Source organism: Engystomops pustulosus, chromosome 9 (assembly GCF_040894005.1).
Source record: "Engystomops pustulosus chromosome 9, aEngPut4.maternal, whole genome shotgun sequence".
Lineage (NCBI taxonomy): Eukaryota > Metazoa > Chordata > Amphibia > Anura > Leptodactylidae > Engystomops > Engystomops pustulosus.
The window spans coordinates 107,329,004-107,352,189 of NC_092419.1; the positions used below are offsets into that span (position 1 = coordinate 107,329,004).

At 48.5% G+C, this 23,186-nt stretch overlaps 1 protein-coding gene across 2 annotated transcripts; it reads left to right on the forward strand.

Annotated features, from left to right (window-relative positions):
* The first annotated feature begins 273 nt into the window (after nt 1-273).
* On the forward strand, nt 274-22,300 carry LOC140077857 (ficolin-1-like). 2 transcript variants are annotated; one of them, XM_072125412.1, is made up of 9 exons: nt 274-387; nt 610-723; nt 3,210-3,254; nt 3,343-3,369; nt 3,476-3,514; nt 3,591-3,718; nt 17,002-17,131; nt 17,787-17,921; nt 21,819-22,300. In XM_072125412.1, exons 1-9 carry the CDS (start codon nt 309-311, stop codon nt 22,064-22,066), a joined length of 945 nt encoding a protein of 314 aa, XP_071981513.1. In that variant the 5' UTR covers nt 274-308; the 3' UTR covers nt 22,067-22,300. The 2 variants fall into 2 exon arrangements, with proteins under 2 accessions (XP_071981513.1, XP_071981514.1); XM_072125413.1 differs by lacking the exon at nt 17,787-17,921.
* The last annotated feature ends 886 nt before the right edge of the window (nt 22,301-23,186 follow it).

The following is a 23,186-nucleotide window of genomic DNA, read 5'->3' on the forward strand; positions in this document are numbered from 1 at the left end:
TGTACAGGAATATAACTACTATAATACTGCCCCCTATGTACAGGAATATAACTACTATAATACTGCCCCTATGTAAAACTGTAATAAGTAGATCTTCTCTTACTAGACTCCATTATTTCTGGAAGGTGATCAGAACTAGAGTTGACCCCTCTATGGCTCTTCCCTTGTTTTTCTCGTAAAAAAGCAGGAAAATCGTGCACATGACCTGCAGGCTACAATGTAACAGATATTCCAGAGGAAGGTGGATGTATCCGGTGTTATCTCCTACAGGATGAATATGTTTAGTTGTGATATTCAGGAGTGTGGAGATGATGAGGGCAGACATGTGGAGGGCTGTGCTGTCTCTTCTCTTCATCTCGGTCTCTGCTGTGGAGGACACCTGTCCAGGTAAGTGATATTACACCCACTATAGGCCACTGGCACTCACCAGGTCTAGACTTCCCCTTTAAGACAAATTATCCCACCTGAGCATGGGGGCAGCCGACTGCACATGATGGATATGGGAACCCGTTATAAGACCTTCAACCCCAATCTACGTATCACGTATTTAAAAGGATTGCTAATAGATTTATAGCTTCTGTTTATAAATGACCCCCATTCTCTATACAGAAGTGAAAGTCATTGGTGTTGGAGACAAGGACAAGCTGGCGGTACTCCGAGGATGTCCTGGCTTCCCGGGAGCAACCGGAGAAAAAGGAGAAGCAGGAACACTGGGTCCAAAAGGTCAGAGTATAACCCATACCACCCGTACATGTATCATTATATACAGGAGATCCCCAGGTTATACCAGCTGTACATATATCATTATATACAGGAGATCCCCAGGTTATACCGGCTGTACATATATCATTATATACAGGAGATCCCCAGGTTATAGCGGCTGTACATATATCATTATATACAGGAGATCCCCAGGTTATACCAGCTGTACATATATCATTATATAGAGGAGATCCCCAGGTTATACCGGCTGTACATATATCATTATATAGAGGAGATCCCCAGGTTATACCGGCTGTACATATATCATTATATAGAGGAGATCCCCAGGTTATACCGGCTGTACATATATCATTATATAGAGGAGATCCCCAGGTTATACCGGCTGTACATATATCATTATATACAGGAGACCCCCAGGTTATACCGGCTGTACATATATCATTATATACAGGAGATCCCCAGGTTATACCGGCTGTACATATATCATTATATACAGGAGATCCCCAGGTTATACCGGCTGTACATATATCATTATATACAGGAGATCCCCAGGTTATACCGGCTGTACATATATCATTATATACAGGAGATCCCCAGGTTATACCGGCTGTACATATATCATTATATACAGGAGATCCCCAGGTTATACCGGCTGTACATATATCATTATATACAGGAGATCCCCAGGTTATACCGGCTGTACATATATCATTATATACAGGAGATCCCCAGGTTATACCGGCTGTACATATATCATTATATACAGGAGATCCCCAGGTTATACCGGCTGTACATATATCATTATATACAGGAGATCCCCAGGTTATACCGGCTGTACATATATCATTATATACAGGAGATCCCCAGGTTATACCGGCTGTACATATATCATTATATACAGGAGATCCCCAGGTTATACCGGCTGTACATATATCATTATATACAGGAGATCCCCAGGTTATACCAGCTGTACATATATCATTATATACAGGAGATCCCCAGGTTATACCGGCTGTACATATATCATTATATAGAGGAGATCCCCAGGTTATACCGGCTGTACATATATCATTATATAGAGGAGATCCCCAGGTTATACCGGCTGTACATATATCATTATATAGAGGAGATCCCCAGGTTATACCGGCTGTACATATATCATTATATAGAGGAGATCCCCAGGTTATACCGGCTGTACATATATCATTATATACAGGAGACCCCCAGGTTATACCGGCTGTACATATATCATTATATACAGGAGACCCCCAGGTTATACCGGCTGTACATATATCATTATATACAGGAGATCCCCAGGTTATACCGGCTGTACATATATCATTATATACAGGAGATCCCCAGGTTATACCGGCTGTACATATATCATTATATACAGGAGATCCCCAGGTTATACCGGCTGTACATATATCATTATATAGAGGAGATCCCCAGGTTATACCGGCTGTACATATATCATTATATAGAGGAGATCCCCAGGTTATACCGGCTGTACATATATCATTATATACAGGAGATCCCCAGGTTATACCGGCTGTACATATATCATTATATACAGGAGATCCCCAGGTTATAGTGGCTGTACATATATCATTATATACAGGAGATCCCCAGGTTATACCGGCTGTACATATATCATTATATACAGGAGATCCCCAGGTTATACCGGCTGTACATATATCATTATATACAGGAGATCCCCAGGTTATACCGGCTGTACATATATCATTATATACAGGAGATCCCCAGGTTATACCGGCTGTACATATATCATTATATACAGGAGATCTCCAGGCTATACCGGCTGTACATATATCATTATATACAGGAGATCCCCAGGTTATACCGGCTGTACATATATCATTATATACAGGAGATCCCCAGGTTATAGCGGCTGTACATATATCATTATATACAGGAAATCCCCAGGTTATACCGGCTGTACATATATCATTATATACAGGAGATCCCCAGGTTATAGCGGCTGTACATGTATCATTATATACCGGAGATCCCCAGGTTATACCGGCTGTACATATATCATTATATACAGGAGATCCCCAGGTTATACCGGCTGTACATATATCATTATATACAGGAGATCCCCAGGTTATACCGGCTGTACATATATCATTATATACAGGAGATCCCCAGGTTATACCGGCTGTACATATATCATTATATACAGGAGATCTCCAGGCTATACCGGCTGTACATATATCATTATATACAGGAGATCCCCAGGTTATACCGGCTGTACATATATCATTATATACAGGAGATCCCCAGGTTATAGCGGCTGTACATATATCATTATATACAGGAAATCCCCAGGTTATACCGGCTGTACATATATCATTATATACAGGAGATCCCCAGGTTATAGCGGCTGTACATGTATCATTATATACCGGAGATCCCCAGGTTATAGCGATGTTATATATAATGAATGGATTGTTATATTACAGGACACCAGGGAGCTCCTGGGAAGGTCGGTCCTACGGGGCAGAAAGGTCAGTCCCTGCTCCATGTGACCTCTCTCCTGTTACTGACTGATATGATTGGGCTGTACAGTTACATGTTATGTTATATGTTCTATAGGGGAACCTGGACTTAAAGGGGAGAAAGGTGAGGAGACGCCTGCGCTGTGTCTAATAATCCAGAAGGTCCGATAATCTGGCAGATCCCAGCGCTGTGCATGTGACTTCCTAATAGTCCTCCCTATCTGTGACAGGTGAGAAGGGGGAAGGCAGCAGATCTGATCCTGTGTACGGTGAGTGATGACTACAGGTTATAACCTCCATAGTCAGGACGAGAGCTGCACTCACTATCCCTTTATATTACACTAGTGGCCAGGAACTGCAAGGAGCTACAGGACCAGGGGGCAGTACAGAGCGACTGGTACACCATATACCCAGATGGAGAGACCCCTCTAAAGGTCCTGTGTGATATGCATACTGATGGCGGGGGATGGATTGTGAGTATTCACTATATCACCAAACAACAGAAAAGTGAGTGCAGCTCTGGGGTATAATACAGGATGTAACTCAGGATCAGTACAGGATAAGTAATGTCATGTATGTACACAGTGACTGCCCCAGCAGCAGAATAGTGAGTGCAGCTCTGGGGTATAATACAGGATGTAACTCAGGATCAGTACAGGATAAGTAATGTCATGTATGTACACAGTGACTGCACCAGCAGCAGAATAGTGAGTGCAGCTCTGGAGTATAATACAGGATGTAACTCAGGATCAGTGCAGGATAAGTAATGTCATGTATGTACACAGTGACTGCACCAGCAGCAGAATAGTGAGTGCAGCTCTGGGGTATAATACAGGATGTAACTCAGGATCAGTACAGGATAAGTAATGTCATGTATGTACACAGTGACTGCACCAGCAGCAGAATAGTGAGTGCAGCTCTGGAGTATAATACAGGATGTAACTCAGGATCAGTACAGGATAAGTAATGTCATGTATGTACACAGTGACTGCACCAGCAGCAGAATAGTGAGTGCAGCTCTGGAGTATAATACAGGATGTAACTCAGGATCAGTACAGGATAAGTAATGTCATGTATGTACACAGTGACTGCACCAGCAGCAGAATAGTGAGTGCAGCTCTGGAGTATAATACAGGATGTAACTCAGGATCAGTACAGGATAAGTAATGTCATGTATGTACACAGTGACTGCACCAGCAGCAGAATAGTGAGTGCAGCTCTGGAGTATAATACAGGATGTAACTCAGGATCAGTACAGGATAAGTAATGTCATGTATGTACACAGTGACTGCACCAGCAGCAGGATAGTGAGTGCAGCTCTGGTGTATAATACAGGATGTAACTCAGGATCAGTACAGGATAAGTAATGTCATGTATGTACACAGTGACTGCACCAGCAGCAGAATAGTGAGTGCAGCTCTGGAGTATAATACAGGATGTAACTCAGGATCAGTACAGGATAAGTAATGTCATGTATGTACACAGTGACTGCACCAGCAGCAGAATAGTGAGTGCAGCTCTGGAGTATAATACAGGATGTAACTCAGGATCAGTACAGGATAAGTAATGTCATGTATGTACACAGTGACTGCACCAGCAGCAGAATAGTGAGTGCAGCTCTGGAGTATAATACAGGATGTAACTCAGGATCAGTACAGGATAAGTAATGTTATGTATGTACATAGTGACTGCACCAGCAGCAGAATAGTGAGTGCAGCTCTGGGGTATAATACAGGATGTAACTCAGGATCAGTACAGGATAAGTAATGTCATGTATGTACATAGTGACTGCACCAGCAGCAGAATAGTGAGTGCAGCTCTGGAGTATAATACAGGATGTAACTCAGGATCAGTACAGGATAAGTAATGTCATGTATGTACACAGTGACTGCACCAGCAGCAGAATAGTGAGTGCAGCTCTGGAGTATAATACAGGATGTAACTCAGGATCAGTACAGGATAAGTAATGTCATGTATGTACACAGTGACTGCACCAGCAGCAGAATAGTGAGTGCAGCTCTGGAGTATAATACAGGATGTAACTCAGGATCAGTACAGGATAAGTAATGTTATGTATGTACATAGTGACTGCACCAGCAGCAGAATAGTGAGTGCAGCTCTGGGGTATAATACAGGATGTAACTCAGGATCAGTACAGGATAAGTAATGTCATGTATGTACATAGTGACTGCACCAGCAGCAGAATAGTGAGTGCAGCTCTGGAGTATAATACAGGATGTAACTCAGGATCAGTACAGGATAAGTAATGTCATGTATGTACACAGTGACTGCACCAGCAGCAGAATAGTGAGTGCAGCTCTGGGGTATAATACAGGATGTAACTCAGGATCAGTACAGGATAAGTAATGTTATGTATGTACATAGTGACTGCACCAGCAGCAGAATAGTGAGTGCAGCTCTGGAGTATAATACCGGATGTAACTCAGGATCAGTACAGGATAAGTAATGTTATGTATGTACATAGTGACTGCACCAGCAGCAGAATAGTGAGTGCAGCTCTGGGGTATAATACAGGATGTAACTCAGGATCAGTACAGGATAAGTAATGTCATGTATGTACATAGTGACTGCACCAGCAGCAGAATAGTGAGTGCAGCTCTGGAGTATAATACAGGATGTAACTCAGGATCAGTACAGTATAAGTAATGTCATGTATGTACACAGTGACTGCACCAGCAGCAGAATAGTGAGTGCAGCTCTGGAGTATAATACAGGATGTAACTCAGGATCAGTACAGGATAAGTAATGTCATGTATGTACATAGTGACTGCACCAGCAGCAGAATAGTGAGTGCAGCTCTGGGGTATAATACAGGATGTAACTCAGGATCAGTACAGGATAAGTAATGTCATGTATGTACACAGTGACTGCACCAGCAGCAGAATAGTGAGTGCAGCTCTGGGGTATAATACAGGATGTAACTCAGGATCAGTACAGGATAAGTAATGTCATGTATGTACACAGTGACTGCACCAGCAGCAGAATAGTGAGTGCAGCTCTGGAGTATAATACAGGATGTAACTCAGGATCAGTACAGGATAAGTAATGTCATGTATGTACACAGTGACTGCACCAGCAGCAGAATAGTGAGTGCAGCTCTGGAGTATAATACAGGATGTAACTCAGGATCAGTACAGGATAAGTAATGTCATGTATGTACACAGTGACTGCACCAGCAGCAGAATAGTGAGTGCAGCTCTGGAGTATAATACAGGATGTAACTCAGGATCAGTACAGGATAAGTAATGTCATGTATGTACACAGTGACTGCACCAGCAGCAGGATAGTGAGTGCAGCTCTGGTGTATAATACAGGATGTAACTCAGGATCAGTACAGGATAAGTAATGTCATGTATGTACACAGTGACTGCACCAGCAGCAGAATAGTGAGTGCAGCTCTGGAGTATAATACAGGATGTAACTCAGGATCAGTACAGGATAAGTAATGTCATGTATGTACACAGTGACTGCACCAGCAGCAGAATAGTGAGTGCAGCTCTGGAGTATAATACAGGATGTAACTCAGGATCAGTACAGGATAAGTAATGTCATGTATGTACACAGTGACTGCACCAGCAGCAGAATAGTGAGTGCAGCTCTGGAGTATAATACAGGATGTAACTCAGGATCAGTACAGGATAAGTAATGTTATGTATGTACATAGTGACTGCACCAGCAGCAGAATAGTGAGTGCAGCTCTGGGGTATAATACAGGATGTAACTCAGGATCAGTACAGGATAAGTAATGTCATGTATGTACATAGTGACTGCACCAGCAGCAGAATAGTGAGTGCAGCTCTGGAGTATAATACAGGATGTAACTCAGGATCAGTACAGGATAAGTAATGTCATGTATGTACACAGTGACTGCACCAGCAGCAGAATAGTGAGTGCAGCTCTGGAGTATAATACAGGATGTAACTCAGGACAGTACAGGATAAGTAATGTCATGTATGTACACAGTGACTGCACCAGCAGCAGAATAGTGAGTGCAGCTCTGGAGTATAATACCGGATGTAACTCAGGATCAGTACAGGATAAGTAATGTTATGTATGTACATAGTGACTGCACCAGCAGCAGAATAGTGAGTGCAGCTCTGGGGTATAATACAGGATGTAACTCAGGATCAGTACAGGATAAGTAATGTCATGTATGTACATAGTGACTGCACCAGCAGCAGAATAGTGAGTGCAGCTCTGGAGTATAATACAGGATGTAACTCAGGATCAGTACAGTATAAGTAATGTCATGTATGTACACAGTGACTGCACCAGCAGCAGAATAGTGAGTGCAGCTCTGGAGTATAATACAGGATGTAACTCAGGATCAGTACAGGATAAGTAATGTCATGTATGTACATAGTGACTGCACCAGCAGCAGAATAGTGAGTGCAGCTCTGGGGTATAATACAGGATGTAACTCAGGATCAGTACAGGATAAGTAATGTCATGTATGTACACAGTGACTGCACCAGCAGCAGAATAGTGAGTGCAGCTCTGGGGTATAATACAGGATGTAACTCAGGATCAGTACAGGATAAGTAATGTCATGTATGTACACAGTGACTGCACCAGCAGCAGAATAGTGAGTGCAGCTCTGGGGTATAATACAGGATGTAACTCAGGATCAGTACAGGATAAGTAATGTCATGTATGTACACAGTGACTGCACCAGCAGCAGATAGTGAGTGCAGCTCTGGAGGCGGTTACCTCGTTAGAGGAGGGTGTGGCTGTGTGTGTAGCTGCTGTGCTTGTGCTCCTGAGCTCCTGGAGGATCCATCTACCTACCCGGGGCCTGCTCTCTCCTCTCCCAGGGAGGGAGTTAGGTTCCTGGGGATGAGCGAGGGAGCCGACTCCCAGGCTCCTGCTTCCCGGGCCAGGCCGGCGGGGGGCAGGAGAGGACAGCAACCGGCCAGCGCTATGGAGGACTCAGGGGTGAGACGTTCCACCAGGAGTCGTAGTAATACAGCTCCTACTCCCCCTGAGTCCAATGTGAAGCAACACCGTAAGAAGCTGGATGTCCATGATGGTGCGGGTGAGAGCGGTCCTTCCGGGGCTGGAGCCATGAAGCGGAGTGCTCACAGAGGTAAGGCTGACCATGCGGGGGGAGGCTGGGCGGTGCAGGGACCCTGGGAGACTTTGTCCACCTATGCCTCCCGGGTCCAGAGCCACCTCTGTGAGTACGAAGAGGCAAGTAAGACCATCAGGAGGCTCCGGGAGGAGCTGCGATGTGCCCGCGCCAGGGCGAACACAGCGCCAAAGAAGCGCAAGACGGAGATATGTTGTGAAATTAACAAACTTAAAGCGGATATTGATAAACTGCTGAAAAGAAAAAACTTTATTTGCAACAACAGCGGACCATTTAAAGAAAAACTTTTAAATGATGACCGATTTGCTCAGATGGCTGATAACAGAGAGCAAAGGCTGATGGGGTTGCAGCCTGCGAGCCAGGTGGAGGAGGAGGATGATGATGATGATAACGAGCAGCAGTTCCCACCTGGCGGCCTGCAGGAAGATCAGCAGGCCTCGTGCAGTGGGCCCCCTGCAGGACAGCCAGCAGTAACACCTCGCTCGGGGGAGGACAGTGACACCGGCAGCCAGGGAGGGGCGCTCATGGCAGAGATCCGGCTGCTCGAGTCCCCAGTGCACATGGAAAACTTTTCTTTTGGCGATGAACTCCCAGAGGAAGCCGCTGGGGGGAGCAGCCGGAGGAAGAGTAAGAAGACCAGGCCAAAGCAGCAAGAAGAGGTACGTTTCATCTTTACCCCCCTCCCTGTACACCCCCCCGGGCAAAGCGCAGGGTCAGCTCACTGTGCAAGCCCTGCTACCCAAACCCCCCCGAGTTCTGCAGTGGACCCGGTGCAAAGGTGCAGGGAGATTACAGGTGTGACATCTGATGTGGCGATGGGCTCCGTCTCTGTTTGTGGTAACAGTGGGGGAGCAGAGGAGGCATCGGCCGCAAGGCCGGACAGTCAGGGTGGCTCTGCAGTGGCGATACGATCAAAATCCAGTGCTGTGGTGCGTCCCCCAGTGGGAGGGGGGGATAGCCCGGCACTGGTGGCAGCTTCCGGTGCCTCGGTGCCTCTTCGTGCCTCGGCGCCTCTCCATGCTGTCGCCGCTGATCACTTGGTTATGGGGCGGCGGCAGTGTGGAGGGGTCGCTGAGGCTGAGAGCTCCGGACCTCCCAGACAGAAGGTACTCTTTTGTGTCGGTGTTGGGGATAATGATAATTCTATGCAGACCGGAGATCAGCGGCGCCTCACACCGGCTAAGGAGCAGCGGCGATTGTTTCCGAGCCCCAGAAAAAGCAAAATAACATCTGCTACCGATGATGCGGAGGGCACAAGTGCGACAAGAGTTGGGGTCCCCTTTGGGCGATGCTCTGCGAGGGGACCCCCGTCCCTTGTGCCCGAAGATGCGGAGGTGGTTATGTCCCCTGATGTTGTTGCTGGTCCAGCCAGTGTGAATGTTGTCAGTAATGTTGTGGTGGCTGGCGTGAATGGTGTGAGTGATGCAGAACCGTTACCAGTTATGGGAGTGAGTGTTGGAGTGACTGGTGGTGCGAGTGGCATGGAGGTGGGTAGTGTTAATGTGGTGGGTGCAGGGGTTGGTCCGGTTGCTCCCCCAGTGGCGGCCCCTATTAAGAGCTATGCCAGTGTCGCTGCTGGGGGAAGTAGGGGTCCATCATCCTCGTCTCTGGGCTCTGGGGACGGCTTTTTGCAACGGCGCCTCCTGCAGGCCTTACAGAAGGGAGAAAGGACGATCAATGTAGCGGGGCAGGAGGTTGATTTGTCGTTTTGGATAGAGAGGCACGGCCTGTCTGCCTTCCGAGAGCAAAGAGGCAGGGAGACATCATGGTCGCTCCCGACAACCGGGCCGGGTGCTAACCGTAGGAATGTGGTCCGTCTTCGGTGGCGTGGCAGTGATGTGTGTCCCCCTCGGGCACGGGTAGTTGAGCTGCTGCTGAAGATGGACTTCAAGGCGGCTGACATCTTTGCCTTGATCCATCCCTATGGTACATCTGAGTTTGATATCAGCTTTGTTCGGCCGGAGGGGCTTGAGCTCTTCTGGTCCAACTATGAGCTGAGATACAACGAGCCCGAGTGGCGGGACTTTGCTGTGCAAGCAGTGTCCCGCCAGAGCGAGGTAAAGAAAGTGACCGTTCTTACCCGTAACGAATCACTATCTTGCTTTGACATCATGACCTGGATGAATCGTTATGGAGAGGTGCTAGGATTACCGGAAAAAAATCGTGATGAGTATGGTATCTGGTCAGAGGCCTGGACCTTCATGGTGAAGTTGAGGTGTTCAGGTAACTCAGTCGCCCACATCCCTTCATCAGCCTTCCTGGGGAGGGATCGGATCCTGATCTTCTACCGGGGGCAGCCTAAGCTGTGTCACAGGTGCGGTGACCCCACACATTTCAGCGCAAACTGCACCGTGCAGAAGTGTGCGTTGTGTGGGGGTGTCGGCCATCTCGCTGCATCCTGTACAGGGCAGATTAGGTGTAACCTGTGTGGTGATCTCGGTCACCCGTACAGTCGTTGTCCTCTTTCCTTCGCTAATGCGGGCTCAGCCTCAGCGGATGAAAGCCATGAGGCTGAATCTGCTGGGGAGGGGACTAGCAGAGGCAGAGGAATGGAGGGGCCAGGGAAGAAAGACAGGAAAAAGACGCCTGCCCAGCTAAGGCGTCTAGAGAAGCGTCAACAGGAGAGAGAGCGGGGGGAGTCTCGGGCTGCTGGGACAACCTCTGGCGCTGTCCTGGAGACCACACCTGTCGCTGAGGCCCCAGGGGATGATGTACTGGATGAGGAGGTCAGGAGGATCGAGAGAGAGGAAGGTGCCACGTCCTCAGACTCCTCCCATTATGAGAGTATGGATGAGGATAATAGGGCGTGGCTAGAGGAAAAGCGTAAGCGTGGCGCCAAAAAGAAGAAAAAGGGTAAAAAGAAGGGAGGTGTAAGATCTTCTCCCTCCCTGACTAAGGTACCCAAGGAAGGTGCAACCGACCCCCCGCTGGTCGAACTTTCAAATCGTTTCCTGGCCCTGGACGGAGCCTCTCCTGCCGATGGAGGGGCTGAGGGTGAAGGGCCAGAGGTGGCGGAGCCTGCAGGGGGTGCCGAGTCTCCCCCTGGGGAGTCAGGGTCCTCAGGAGGGGAGACTGGCCCAGAGTCTGGAGACGAGGATGAGGGGGCAGGTCCTGGATCTGCCCCTGAAGCATCAGAGGTGCGGGAGATGGACACCACAATATCTCTAAAAAGGGGGTGTTCATTTCCCGAGGGTGGTGGTAAGATGGGTAAAAAGAAAGCCGTCTAACTCAATCACTCATGATGGCGGCACCCACTCCGTTGACGCTGGCGTCCATTAATGTCGCCAGCATTAAGTCTGATGCGGCTAGATTTGCGGCCTTTTATTTTCTCGTGTTGAAGCCGACATTTTATTTTTGCAGGAGACCAGGCTGCCAGATTTGGCGGCCGTGTTTAAAGCTAAGAGGGAATGGAGACACGGGCCTTCCTATTGGTCTCTTGCGGCCGAGCCGTATAGCGGAGTGGCGGTCCTTTTTACCGCACCGGTAGAATGCCGACGAGTTATTGAGTTAGAAATGGGGAGGTGACTGATCCTGGATGTCCTCATGAAGGGACAAGAACTTCGCCTAATTAACATCTATGGTCCCCAGTCCAAGTGGGACAGGAAGTGTCTCTTTATTAGGATCAAGCCCTACCTTTTTACAAGTCGGCAGGTGGTCTTTGGAGGGGACTTCAATGCTGTCACGAGGTCCCAGGATAGGGGAGGTTCCAGAGACAAGCTGACTTATGATAGCGTCGCTCTTAATAGCATAGCTAGTGAGGCTCGCCTGGTGGATGTCCACATCCGGCACACCCCAGGCCACGCGGGGTTCACCTATTATAGGGGTAGCTGCAGGTCTAGAATAGACAGGTTTTATTTAAAGGAGGAAGCCATCTCTTCAGCAGTGTCCGTTGTTGAGGTGGAGTTCTCCGACCACTGTTTAATTTTGTTTTCTCTGAATGTTACAGAGACCCCCCGGATGGGAAGAGGCTACTGGAAGCTCAATTCGTCTCTCCTGGTGGAAGCGGAGATCAGACAATCCTTTGAGGACTTTCTTCAGAGCCAGGTACCATTGCTGGGCCTTTGTAGCAGTAAGTCAGAGTGGTGGGAGATGCTCAAGAAAAGGGTGGCGAGATTCTTCCGCCAGCTCTCGAGCCTCAGGAGCCTGGACAGGTACCGCCTGTATCAGGGCCTGAGGAGGAAGCTCGAGCATCTCGTCTCGACTGGAGGTAGTCGTGAGGACATCTCCAGAGTGAAATCCTTGCTGAAGAGGTGTCAGTACGATAGACACGCATCTTTGGTTTTTGAGAGAGATTACGGGAAATACCGCTCGCCCCACCCTTACAGAAACTGCAAGATGTCAGTGAATGGTAAAGTTGTCACGGGACTGGTTGACAGTACGGGATCCCTGAAAAGGTCCAGATCAGGGATCCTGGAGGTCGTCAGATCCTTCTACTCACACCTCTTGGGCAGGAAGGATCTAGATCGGGATGTGATGTCGGCTTTCCTGGCTGAAACTGTCCCTGAGCCAGGAGTAGACCCCTCTCTTGATGTTTTGACAGAGATGATCAGGGAAGAGGAAGTCAGCCGGGCGATTGAAGGGCTCGCCCTCAAGAAATCGCCAGGTCCGGATGGCTTAACATCTGAGTTCTATAAGACCTTTAAGGACGCCTTGGTTCCCCTCTTGACTGAGGTATTCAATGAGTGTCTTTCCTCGGGCGCTCTGCCGAAGTCAATGAGGAGGTCTGCCCTGATCATCCTGTCAAAAGGTAAGGACCGATCTCGTATTGAGAACTGGCGTCCCATAGCGCTTCTCAATACCGACAGAAAGGTTTTGGCAAAGGTGCTGTTTAATCGGCTGGTGCAGTTTGCGCCCCGGCTCCTTTCGGGGACCCAGCACTGCTCTGTTCCAGGCCGCAGTACATTTAGTGCTGTGCTTTGTGTTCGGGAGGCAGTGGAGCAGGGCAGGGCTGGTAACTGGAAGGGGTACTTGCTGTCCTTGGATCAGGCAAAAGCGTTTGATCGGGTTAACCACGAGTACCTCTGGTCTGTCCTTCTGAGGTATGGCCTGCCTGGGGAGTTTGTCAATTGGCTGAAAGTTTTGTACGCAGGGGCAGAGAGTTTCCTGCTTGTGAACGGTTGGATTGGCCGCTCTTTTGAGGTCGGGTCTGGTGTTCGCCAGGGTTGTCCTCTGAGCCCACTTTTATACGTGTTCCCGATTGACCCATTCCTTAGGAGGGTTGATCGTGGGCCGTTGGTGGGAGTCGGGATGGATCGGGCAGCACCGGAAGCCACTCTAAGGGTGGTAGCGTATGCCGATGATGTCACCGTTTTCGTGTCCTCGGGAGGGGAGGCGCAATGGGTGATGTCAGAGGTTGACCGCTACTCAGAGGTTTCTGGGTCCAAGATCAACCGGGATAAGTGTGAGAGTCTCTGGCTGGGAGAGGGGGATCCAGGCTTTGATCTCCCGGACACTCTTCCAGGGCCCCAGGACTCTGCCAAAGTTCTCGGCATCGAATTCGGCCAGGGGGATTACCCCATGCAAAACTGGGACGGCAGGCTTAAGATCGCCGCTCAGAAGGTGGACCAGTGAAAGGGTTGGTCTTTGACCCTCAGAGAAAGGGTTAATCTGATCAAAACTTACCTGCTCCCGTTACTGATTTATCTGGGCAGTGTGTGCATGTTGCCAGAACCCCTCTGGACTCGAGTCTACAGTCTGTTCTTCCAGCTGTTATGGGGGAATAGGCTGAACCTTATCAAGAGGGAGGTTACTTACCGCACGAGGAGACAAGGAGGGTTGTGTATGGTCAACCCTGTGGTGTTCCTAGTGAATACGTTTCTTAAGATCAATGTAGCAAACCTCTGGAAAGAGAGGGCTCCTCCGTGGGTATACTCCTGCAGGGGATGGTTTCGGCCTTTCTTCCAGGAATGGGAGACAGGAGGGCAAGTGAAGGATCTTCGCACACCGCATGGGCATCTTCCGGCTTACGCTACCCCGGTTCTGAAGGTGATTCGCCGGTGGGGTCTGGGAATGTGGGAGATCAGGACCATGTCGAGGAAAATCCTTGACAAGAGGGTTCTGTTGACCCATTTCCAGAAGCCTCTGGCCCTCAGGGATTGCCCAAGTCGGGATCTTGGGGTGGGTTTGAGTTTATTGAATTCCATCAGGATCCCCTTGAAGTTTTGGGACTTGACTTGGCGCTGCTTCCATGGAAAGCTGTGTGTGAGGGACAATCTGAAGTGTAGGAGCTCTGAGGAAAGGGGTTGTCCCCGGGAGGAGTGCGGTGGTCTGCTGGAGAGCATGGACCACTTCCTGCTTCAGTGCCCCTTTATCACAGAGGTGTACAACCGGGTGGGCGCTTCCATCCATTGGCCCGGGTTGGCCGGTCTCTCCTATGCGGAGTGGGCCTATGGAGCATTCAGAGGCCTGGGTGTCCGGGACCGATGCACGTTATTCCTAGTTAGTCTAGTGGTCAGGTACCACACGTGGAACGCACGGTGTTTAGTTTCGACGCAGCGTAAAATCCTCCCGGTGGATGAGGTGGTTAGGAACATTCTGGGTGACCTGGTGAAGGTGCGCTCTCTGGAGTATGAGAGGCTGGGCACGGGGAGGGCCTCTCTCCTTAGTGCCCCTTAGTCTGTCCTCTCCCCCCTGGTGAAGGTGCGCTCTCTGGAGTATGAGAGGCTGGGCACGGGGAGGGCCTCTCTCCTTTGGAGGGGGTTCTCCTTTAGTGTCCCTTAGTCTGTCATCTCCTCTCCCGGTGTTGGGCTGATGCTGCACTGTAGATTTTTGTTTTGTATCTGAGCATGTAGTGATGTAGCGGCTTGCAGGGGCCGAACCTGGGCTTTATGTGGTTTGTATTTATGTTGTTCAGGTTTTATTTGTATTCTGTTTTCTTTATGTTATGTTGTAATTACTGTATATATATTGTATATATTGTATATAGTTGGGTTTGGGACATAGTGTTAGGTTGGGAGGGGGGTGATAGTGGTGGACTTATGAACTGACCTGGGCACTGGTCTGGACTACTTAACGCAAACTTTGGACGTTAGACCAGTGTCTGGGGGGAAGGGGAGGGTGCGGGCGAGGGATTTAGTTTAGTGTAGTGTTATCTGTATTCTGTGTTTGTTATTATATATATAAAAAAAAAAAATGGGTGTGGGATGTTATCTGTGTGGGGTGGTTTGTTATTAGAGGGTGTGGGGTGGGTTTATGTATATTTATGGTCATTTATGTTTATTTGTGGGTATGGCTTGTGTTTGTTATTGGTTTGGTTTAGGATGTAATAATCGGTTGGGTGGGGGTTGTAGTATTTGGTGTTTATTCATTTTGGTGTATTGTAAGTCATTATTTTTGCTAGGTATGAATGGGGCTGGACCAGCAGGTAAGATATTGTATATATTTTGTATATATTGTATATTATGTTTGGTTTGTGTTATGTTTTTTTTACTTTTATATAAAATAAAAGATCTACAGGATGTAACTCAGGATCAGTACAGGATAAGTAATGTCATGTATGTACACAGTGACTGCACCAGCAGCAGAATAGTGAGTGCAGCTCTGGGGTATAATACAGGATGTAACTCAGGATCAGTACAGGATAAGTAATGTCATGTATGTACACAGTGACTGCACCAGCAGCAGAATAGTGAGTGCAGCTCTGGGGTATAATACAGGATGTAACTCAGGATCAGTACAGGATAAGTAATGTCATGTATGTACACAGTGACTGCACCAGCAGCAGAATAGTGAGTGCAGCTCTGGGGTATAATACAGGATGTAACTCAGGATCAGTACAGGATAAGTAATGTTATGTATGTACACAGTGACTGCACCAGCAGCAGAATAGTGAGAGCAGCTCTGGGGTATAATACAGGATGTAACTCAGGATCAGTGCAGGATAAGTAATGTCATGTATGTACACAGTGACTGCACCAGCAGCAGAATAGTGAGTGCAGCTCTGGGGTATAATACAGGATGTAACTCAGGATCAGTACAGGATAAGTAATGTCATGTATGTACACAGTGACTGCACCAGCAGCAGAATAGTGAGTGCAGCTCCGGAGTATAATACAGGATGTAACTCAGGATCAGTACAGGATAAGTAATGCCATGTATGTACACAGTGACTGCACCAGCAGCAGAATAGTGAGTGCAGCTCTGGGGTATAATACAGGATGTAACTCAGGATCAGTACAGGATAAGTAATGTCATGTATGTACACAGTGACTGCACCAGCAGCAGAATAGCGAGTGCAGCTCTGGAGTATAATACAGGATGTAACTCAGGATCAGTACAGGATAAGTAATGTCATGTATGTACACAGTGACTGCACCAGCAGCAGAATAGTGAGTGCAGCTCTGGAGTATAATACAGGATGTAACTCAGGATCAGTACAGGATAAGTTATGTCATGTATGTACATAGTGACTGCACCAGCAGCAGAATAGTGAGTGCAGCTCTGGGGTATAATACAGGATGTAACTCAGGATCAGTACAGGATAAGTAATGTCATGTATGTACACAGTGACTGCACCAGCAGCAGAATAGTGAGTGCAGCTCTGGAGTATTACAGGATAAGTGGCACAGAGTTTGGGTGCAGGTCCCCTGTATAGCAGCAGATGACCCCTGTCCTTAGTATAACAGTATCGCTCCGCTCGTTGTGCAGGTATTTCAGAGACGTTGGGACGGATCAGTGGATTTCTTCCGCTCCTGGGATTCCTACAAGAAAGGGTTTGGGAGTCGATTGAATGAATTTTGGTTGGGAAACGACAATCTCCACATGATCACATCCTCAGGTAACATCAGCTCTACAGCAAACTATCCAAAACAGGTCCTTTACATACACACTGGGGGTCATTAACTAAGGGCCAAAATTGAGTTTTTTCCGACGGGTTACGGAAATTTTGCCGATTTGCGACGAATAGCTCCAGGATTTTGGCGCATGCGATCGGATTGTGGCGCATCAGCGCCGGCTTTCACGCAACACAAATCAGGGGCCATGGCCGTCGGAAAACCCGACAGATTTGGAAAAAACGCAGAATTTTTTTAAAAATTGTGTAGCAAAAATAGCACTCACATACACCGAGACGGAGGTGAATTCCAGCGGACCTCAGCGCAGCAGTGACACCTAGTGGACATCGGGCACACGACCTTAGTGAATCCCGGCAGGACCCGAATCGGCGCCGAAGAACGCGTCGCTGGATCGCGAATGGAACAGGTAAGTAAATGAGCCCCACTGTGTCCAGTCACTGACAGCAAGCAGAGACCTTTTTATAGTGAGACAGTGATACACAAAGTATATGACACAACTCCGCAGCCTCTGTCACATGACTTACTACCCCGAGGCTTATTACTCCACATCAACTGCACATTCCAAAAAAACTTTATAGAAAGTAAACAGGAGAGCCCCTTTAAGCTCACCGAGTTACACCTCGTCTCTTGGTCTGGCAGGCACCTGGGAGCTCCGCCTGGATCTACAAGACTTCCAGAACCAGAAACAATTTGCTAAATATTCATCATTCAAAATTTTGGGGGAGTCTGAAAAATATCAGTTACTTCTGGGGAGCTTCACCGAGGGGGATGCAGGTGAGTAGTAGGAGCTAGCTGTAGTGCACATATGTGACCACTAGGGGAGCAGATATTCTCTGTGTCTATATCTACTGCTTAGATTTCTGTCAAAGTGGCTGCTATATTACACGGTTTGTCAGTGACATGTAGTCAGTGTTATGTAGTGTCCCTGGAGAGATGTGTAATCATACCTCACACTGCTGTGCTCTGTGCTCTCTGCAGCCAGTGTTATGTACTGTCCCTGGAGAGATGTGTAATCATACCTCACACTGCTGTGCTCTGTGCTCTCTGCAGCCAGTGTTATGTACTGTCCCTGGAGAGATGTGTAATCATACCTCACACTGCTGTGCTCTGTGCAGCCAGTGTTATGTATTGTCCATGGAGAGATGTGTAATCAGACCTCACACTGCTGTGCTCTGTGCTCTCTGCTGCCAGTAATATGTATTGTCCCTGGAGAGATGTGCAATCATACCTCACACTGCTGTGCCCTGTGCTCTCTGCAGTCAGTGTTATGTACTGTCCCTGGAGAGATATGTAATCAGACCTCACACTGCTGTGCTCTGTGCTCTCTGCAGCCAGTGTTATGTATTGTCCCTGGAGAGATGTGTAATCAGACCTCACACTGCTGTGCTCTGTGCTCTCTGCAGCCAGTGTTATGTACTGTCCCTGAAGAGATGTGTAATCATACCTCACACTGCTGTGCTCTGTGCAGCCAGTGTTATGTATTGTCCCTGGAGAGATGTGTAATCAGACCTGACACTGCTGTGCTCTCTGCAGCCAGTGTTATGTATTGTCCATGGAGAGATGTGTAATCAGACCTCACACTGCTGTGCTCTGTGCTCTCTGCTGCCAGTAATATGTATTGTCCCTGGAGAGATGTGTAATCAGACCTCACACTGCTGTGCTCTGTGCTCTCTGCAGTCAGTGTTATGTATTGTCCCAGGAGAGATGTGTAATCATACCTCACACTGCTGTGCTCTGTGCTCTCTGCAGTCAGTGTTATGTATTGTCCCTGGTGAGATGTGTAATCAGACCTCACACTGCTGTGCTCTGTGCTCTCTGCAGCCAGGGTTATGTATTGTCCCTGGAGAGATGCGTAATCAGACCTCACACTGCTGTGCTCTGTGTTCTCTGCAGCCAGTGCTGTGTATTGTCCCTGGAGAGATGTGTAATCATCCCTCACACTGCTGTGCTCTGTGCTCTCTGCAGCCAGTGTTATGTATTGTCCCTGGAGAGATGTGTAATCAGACCTCACACTGCTGTGCTCTGTGCAGCCAGTGTTATGTATTGTCCCTGGAGAGATGTGCAATCATACCTCACACTGCTGTGCTCTGTGCTCTCTGCAGTCAGTGTTATGTACTGTCCCTGGAGAGATGTGTAATCATACCTCACACTGCTGTGCTCTGTGCTATCTGCAGCCAGTGCTGTGTATTGTCCCTGGAGAGATGTGTAATCATCCCTCACACTGCTGTGCTCTCTGCAGCCAGTGTTATGTATTATCCCTGGAGAGATGTGTAATCAGACCTCACACTGCTGTGCCCTGTGCTCTCTGCAGCCAGTGTTATGTACTGTCCCTGGAGAGATATGTAATCAGACCTCACACTGCTGTGCTCTGTGCTCTCTGCAGCCAGTGTTATGTATTGTCCCTGGAGAGATGTGTAATCATCCCTCACACTGCTGTGCTCTGTGCTCTGTGCAGTCAGTGTTATGTATTGTCCCTGGAGAGATGTGTAATCAGACCTCACACTGCTGTGCTCTGTGCAGCCAGTGTTATGTATTGTCCCTGGAGAGATGTGTAATCATCCCTCACACTGCTGTGCTCTGTGCTCTCTGCAGTCAGTGTTATGTACTGTCCCTGGAGAGATGTGTAATCATACCTCACACTGCTGTGCTCTGTGCTATCTGCAGCCAGTGCTGTGTATTGTCCCTGGAGAGATGTGTAATCATCCCTCACACTGCTGTGCCCTGTGCTCTCTGCAGCCAGTGTTATGTACTGTCCCTGGAGAGATATGTAATCAGACCTCACACTGCTGTGCTCTGTGCTCTCTGCAGCCAGTGTTATGTATTTTCCCTGGAGAGATGTGTAATCATCCCTCACACTGCTGTGCTCTGTGCTCTGTGCAGTCAGTGTTATGTATTGTCCCTGGAGAGATGTGTAATCAGACCTCACACTGCTGTGCTCTGTGCTCTCTGCAGCCAGGGTTATGTATTGTCCCTGGAGAGATGCGTAATCAGACCTCACACTGCTGTGCTCTGTGTTCTCTGCAGCCAGTGCTGTGTATTGTCCCTGGAGAGATGTGTAATCATCCCTCACACTGCTGTGCTCTGTGCTCTCTGCAGCCAGTGTTATGTATTGTCCCTGGAGAGATGTGTAATCATACCTCACACTGCTGTGCTCTGTGCTATCTGCAGCCAGTGCTGTGTATTGTCCCTGGAGAGATGTGTAATCATCCCTCACACTGCTGTGCTCTCTGCAGCCAGTGTTATGTATTATCCCTGGAGAGATGTGTAATCAGACCTCACACTGCTGTGCCCTGTGCTCTCTGCAGCCAGTGTTATGTACTGTCCCTGGAGAGATATGTAATCAGACCTCACACTGCTGTGCTCTGTGCTCTCTGCAGCCAGTGTTATGTATTGTCCCTGGAGAGATGTGTAATCATCCCTCTGTGCAGCCAGTGTTATGTATTGTCTCTGGAGAGATGTGTAATCAGACCTCACACTGCTGTGCTCTGTGCTCTGTGCAGCCAGTGTTATGTATTGTCCCTGGAGAGATGTGTAATCAGACCTCACACTGCTGTGCTCTGTGCTCTGTGCTCTCTGCACTCAGTGTTATGTATTGTCCCTGGAGAGATGTGTAATCAGACCTCACACTGCTGTGCTCTGTGCTCTGTGCAGCCAGTGTTATGTATTGTCCCTGGAGAGATGTGTAATCAGACCTCACACTGCTGTGCTCTGTGCTCTCTGCAGTCAGTGTTATGTATTGTCCCTGGAGAGATGTGTAATCATACCTCACACTGCTGTGCCCTGTGCTCTCTGCAGTCAGTGTTATGTATTGTCCCTGGAGAGATGTGTAATCAGACCTCACACTGCTGTGCTCTGTGCTCTGTGCAGCCAGTGTTATGTATTGTCTCTGGAGAGATGTGTAATCAGACCTCACACTGCTGTGCTCTGTGCTCTGTGCAGCCAGTGTTATGTATTGTCCCTGGAGAGATGTGTAATCAGACCTCACACTGCTGTGCTCTGTGCTCTCTGCAGCCAGTGTTATGTACTGTCCCTGGAGAGATGTGTAATCAGATCTCACACTGCTGTGCTCTGTGCTCTCTGCAGCCAGTGTTATGTACTGTCCCTGGAGAGATGTGTAATCAGATCTCACACTATTGTGCAGCCAACATGGAGAATGTGTACATGCGCTGCGCCCAGCTTTCCAGATCAGTCCCTAATGGGGCTCACAATCTCATCCTTTCTCCTTTCTCCGAAGTGTCTGAGAGCAGAACTGTTCTAGTTCCCCATGGATGTTAAAATGTGATATGTCCTAGATTTATAAATTACAAGCTTGCACCAAATTCAGCTGCCCATGCAGCAGAGCCCACCCAGCTCCTCTACAAAAAGGATCCAGGCCCAGCCACAATGACCACTGGTCCTGGGCCACCTTGTTACCCTGCTGTGTGTTGTATTTATGCTAGTCCTGTATTATAGAATATTTGTGCGTATTTCACAGTCCTGCTGCTACTAACAACATACAGAAAGATATGATTATACATCTCTCCATGGGCAATACATGACACTGGCTGACAGGTTCTCTTTGATTTGCTCAGGGTTCTGAGAGATGGCTAGTAGGCTCGTGATCGCCCCCTAGTGGTCTGCATTACTCATGTTACTCTGACCACCTGTTGATGGGAATCTTTTTGCACGCAGGAGACTCCATGATAAACCACAATAATATGAAATTTACCACCAAAGATCAAGACAACGATAGGCACTCAAATAACTGCTCCAACATGTACAAGGGGGCGTGGTGGTACCACGCCTGCCACAACTCCAACCTCAATGGCCAGTACTTCCTGGGGGAGCACACGCCCAAGTCTATTGGTATCAACTGGAGCACCGGAAAGGGGCACGGCTACTCCTATCAGAGAACGGAGATGAAGATCAGACCCGCGTGATCCAGCCCAAATACGGGACCTCTGCTGTCATATAAGCCCCACCTCCTAGACTCTTATGAGTATTTGTGGGTGTGGCCTTTAGCAAAAGAGGCGGTGGAGTGAAACATTCACTGTCTTTTCTGGTTCTGTGGTGACAATGACTTCTACTCTATCACGTTATGTTACTGTGTGCAATCTTATCTTATTGTCTTTTCTGCTATCTCTAAAATAAATCGAAATATATCATACATTTATCATACTGTACTGCCAACTCATACAATACAATACAACTTTATTCATTGCTTTCATCGTCACAAGTGGTTCTGCATCAGACTGGATCACGATCATGATGCAGGACGGGTATGCTCGGTGATGGAGGAGGAGTGTGATGCAGGATGGGTATGCTCGGTGATGGAGGAGGAGTGTGATGCAGGGCGGGTATGCTCGGTGATGGAGGAGGAGTGTGATGCAGGGCGGATATGCTCGGTGATGGAGGAGGAGTGTGATGCAGGACGGGTATGCTCGGTGATGGAGGAGGAGTGTGATGCAGGACGGGTATGCTCGGTGATGGAGGAGGAGTGTGATGCAGGACGGGTATGCTCGGTGATGGAGGAGGAGTGTGATGCAGGACGGGTATGCTCGGTGATGGAGGAGGAGTGTGATGCAGGACGGGTATGCTCGGTGATGGAGGAGGAGTGTGATGCAGGACGGGTATGCTCGGTGATGGAGGAGGAGTGTGATGCAGGACGGGTATGCTCGGTGATGGAGGAGGAGTGTGATGCAGGGCGGATATGCTCGGTGATGGAGGTGGAGTGTGATGCAGGACGGGTATGCTCGGTGATGGAGGAGGAGTGTGATGCAGGACCGGTATGCTCGGTGATGGAGGTGGAGTGTGTTGCAGGACGGGTATGCTCGGTGATGGAGGAGGAGTGTGATGCAGGACGGGTATGCTCGGTGATGGAGGTGGAGTGTGATGCAGGACGGGTATGCTCGGTGATGGAGGTGGAGTGTGATGCAGGACGGGTATGCTCGGTGATGGAGGAGGAGTGTGATGCAGGACCGGTATGCTCGGTGATGGAGGAGGAGTGTGATGCAGGACGGGTATGCTCGGTGATGGAGGTGGAGTGTGATGCAGGACGGG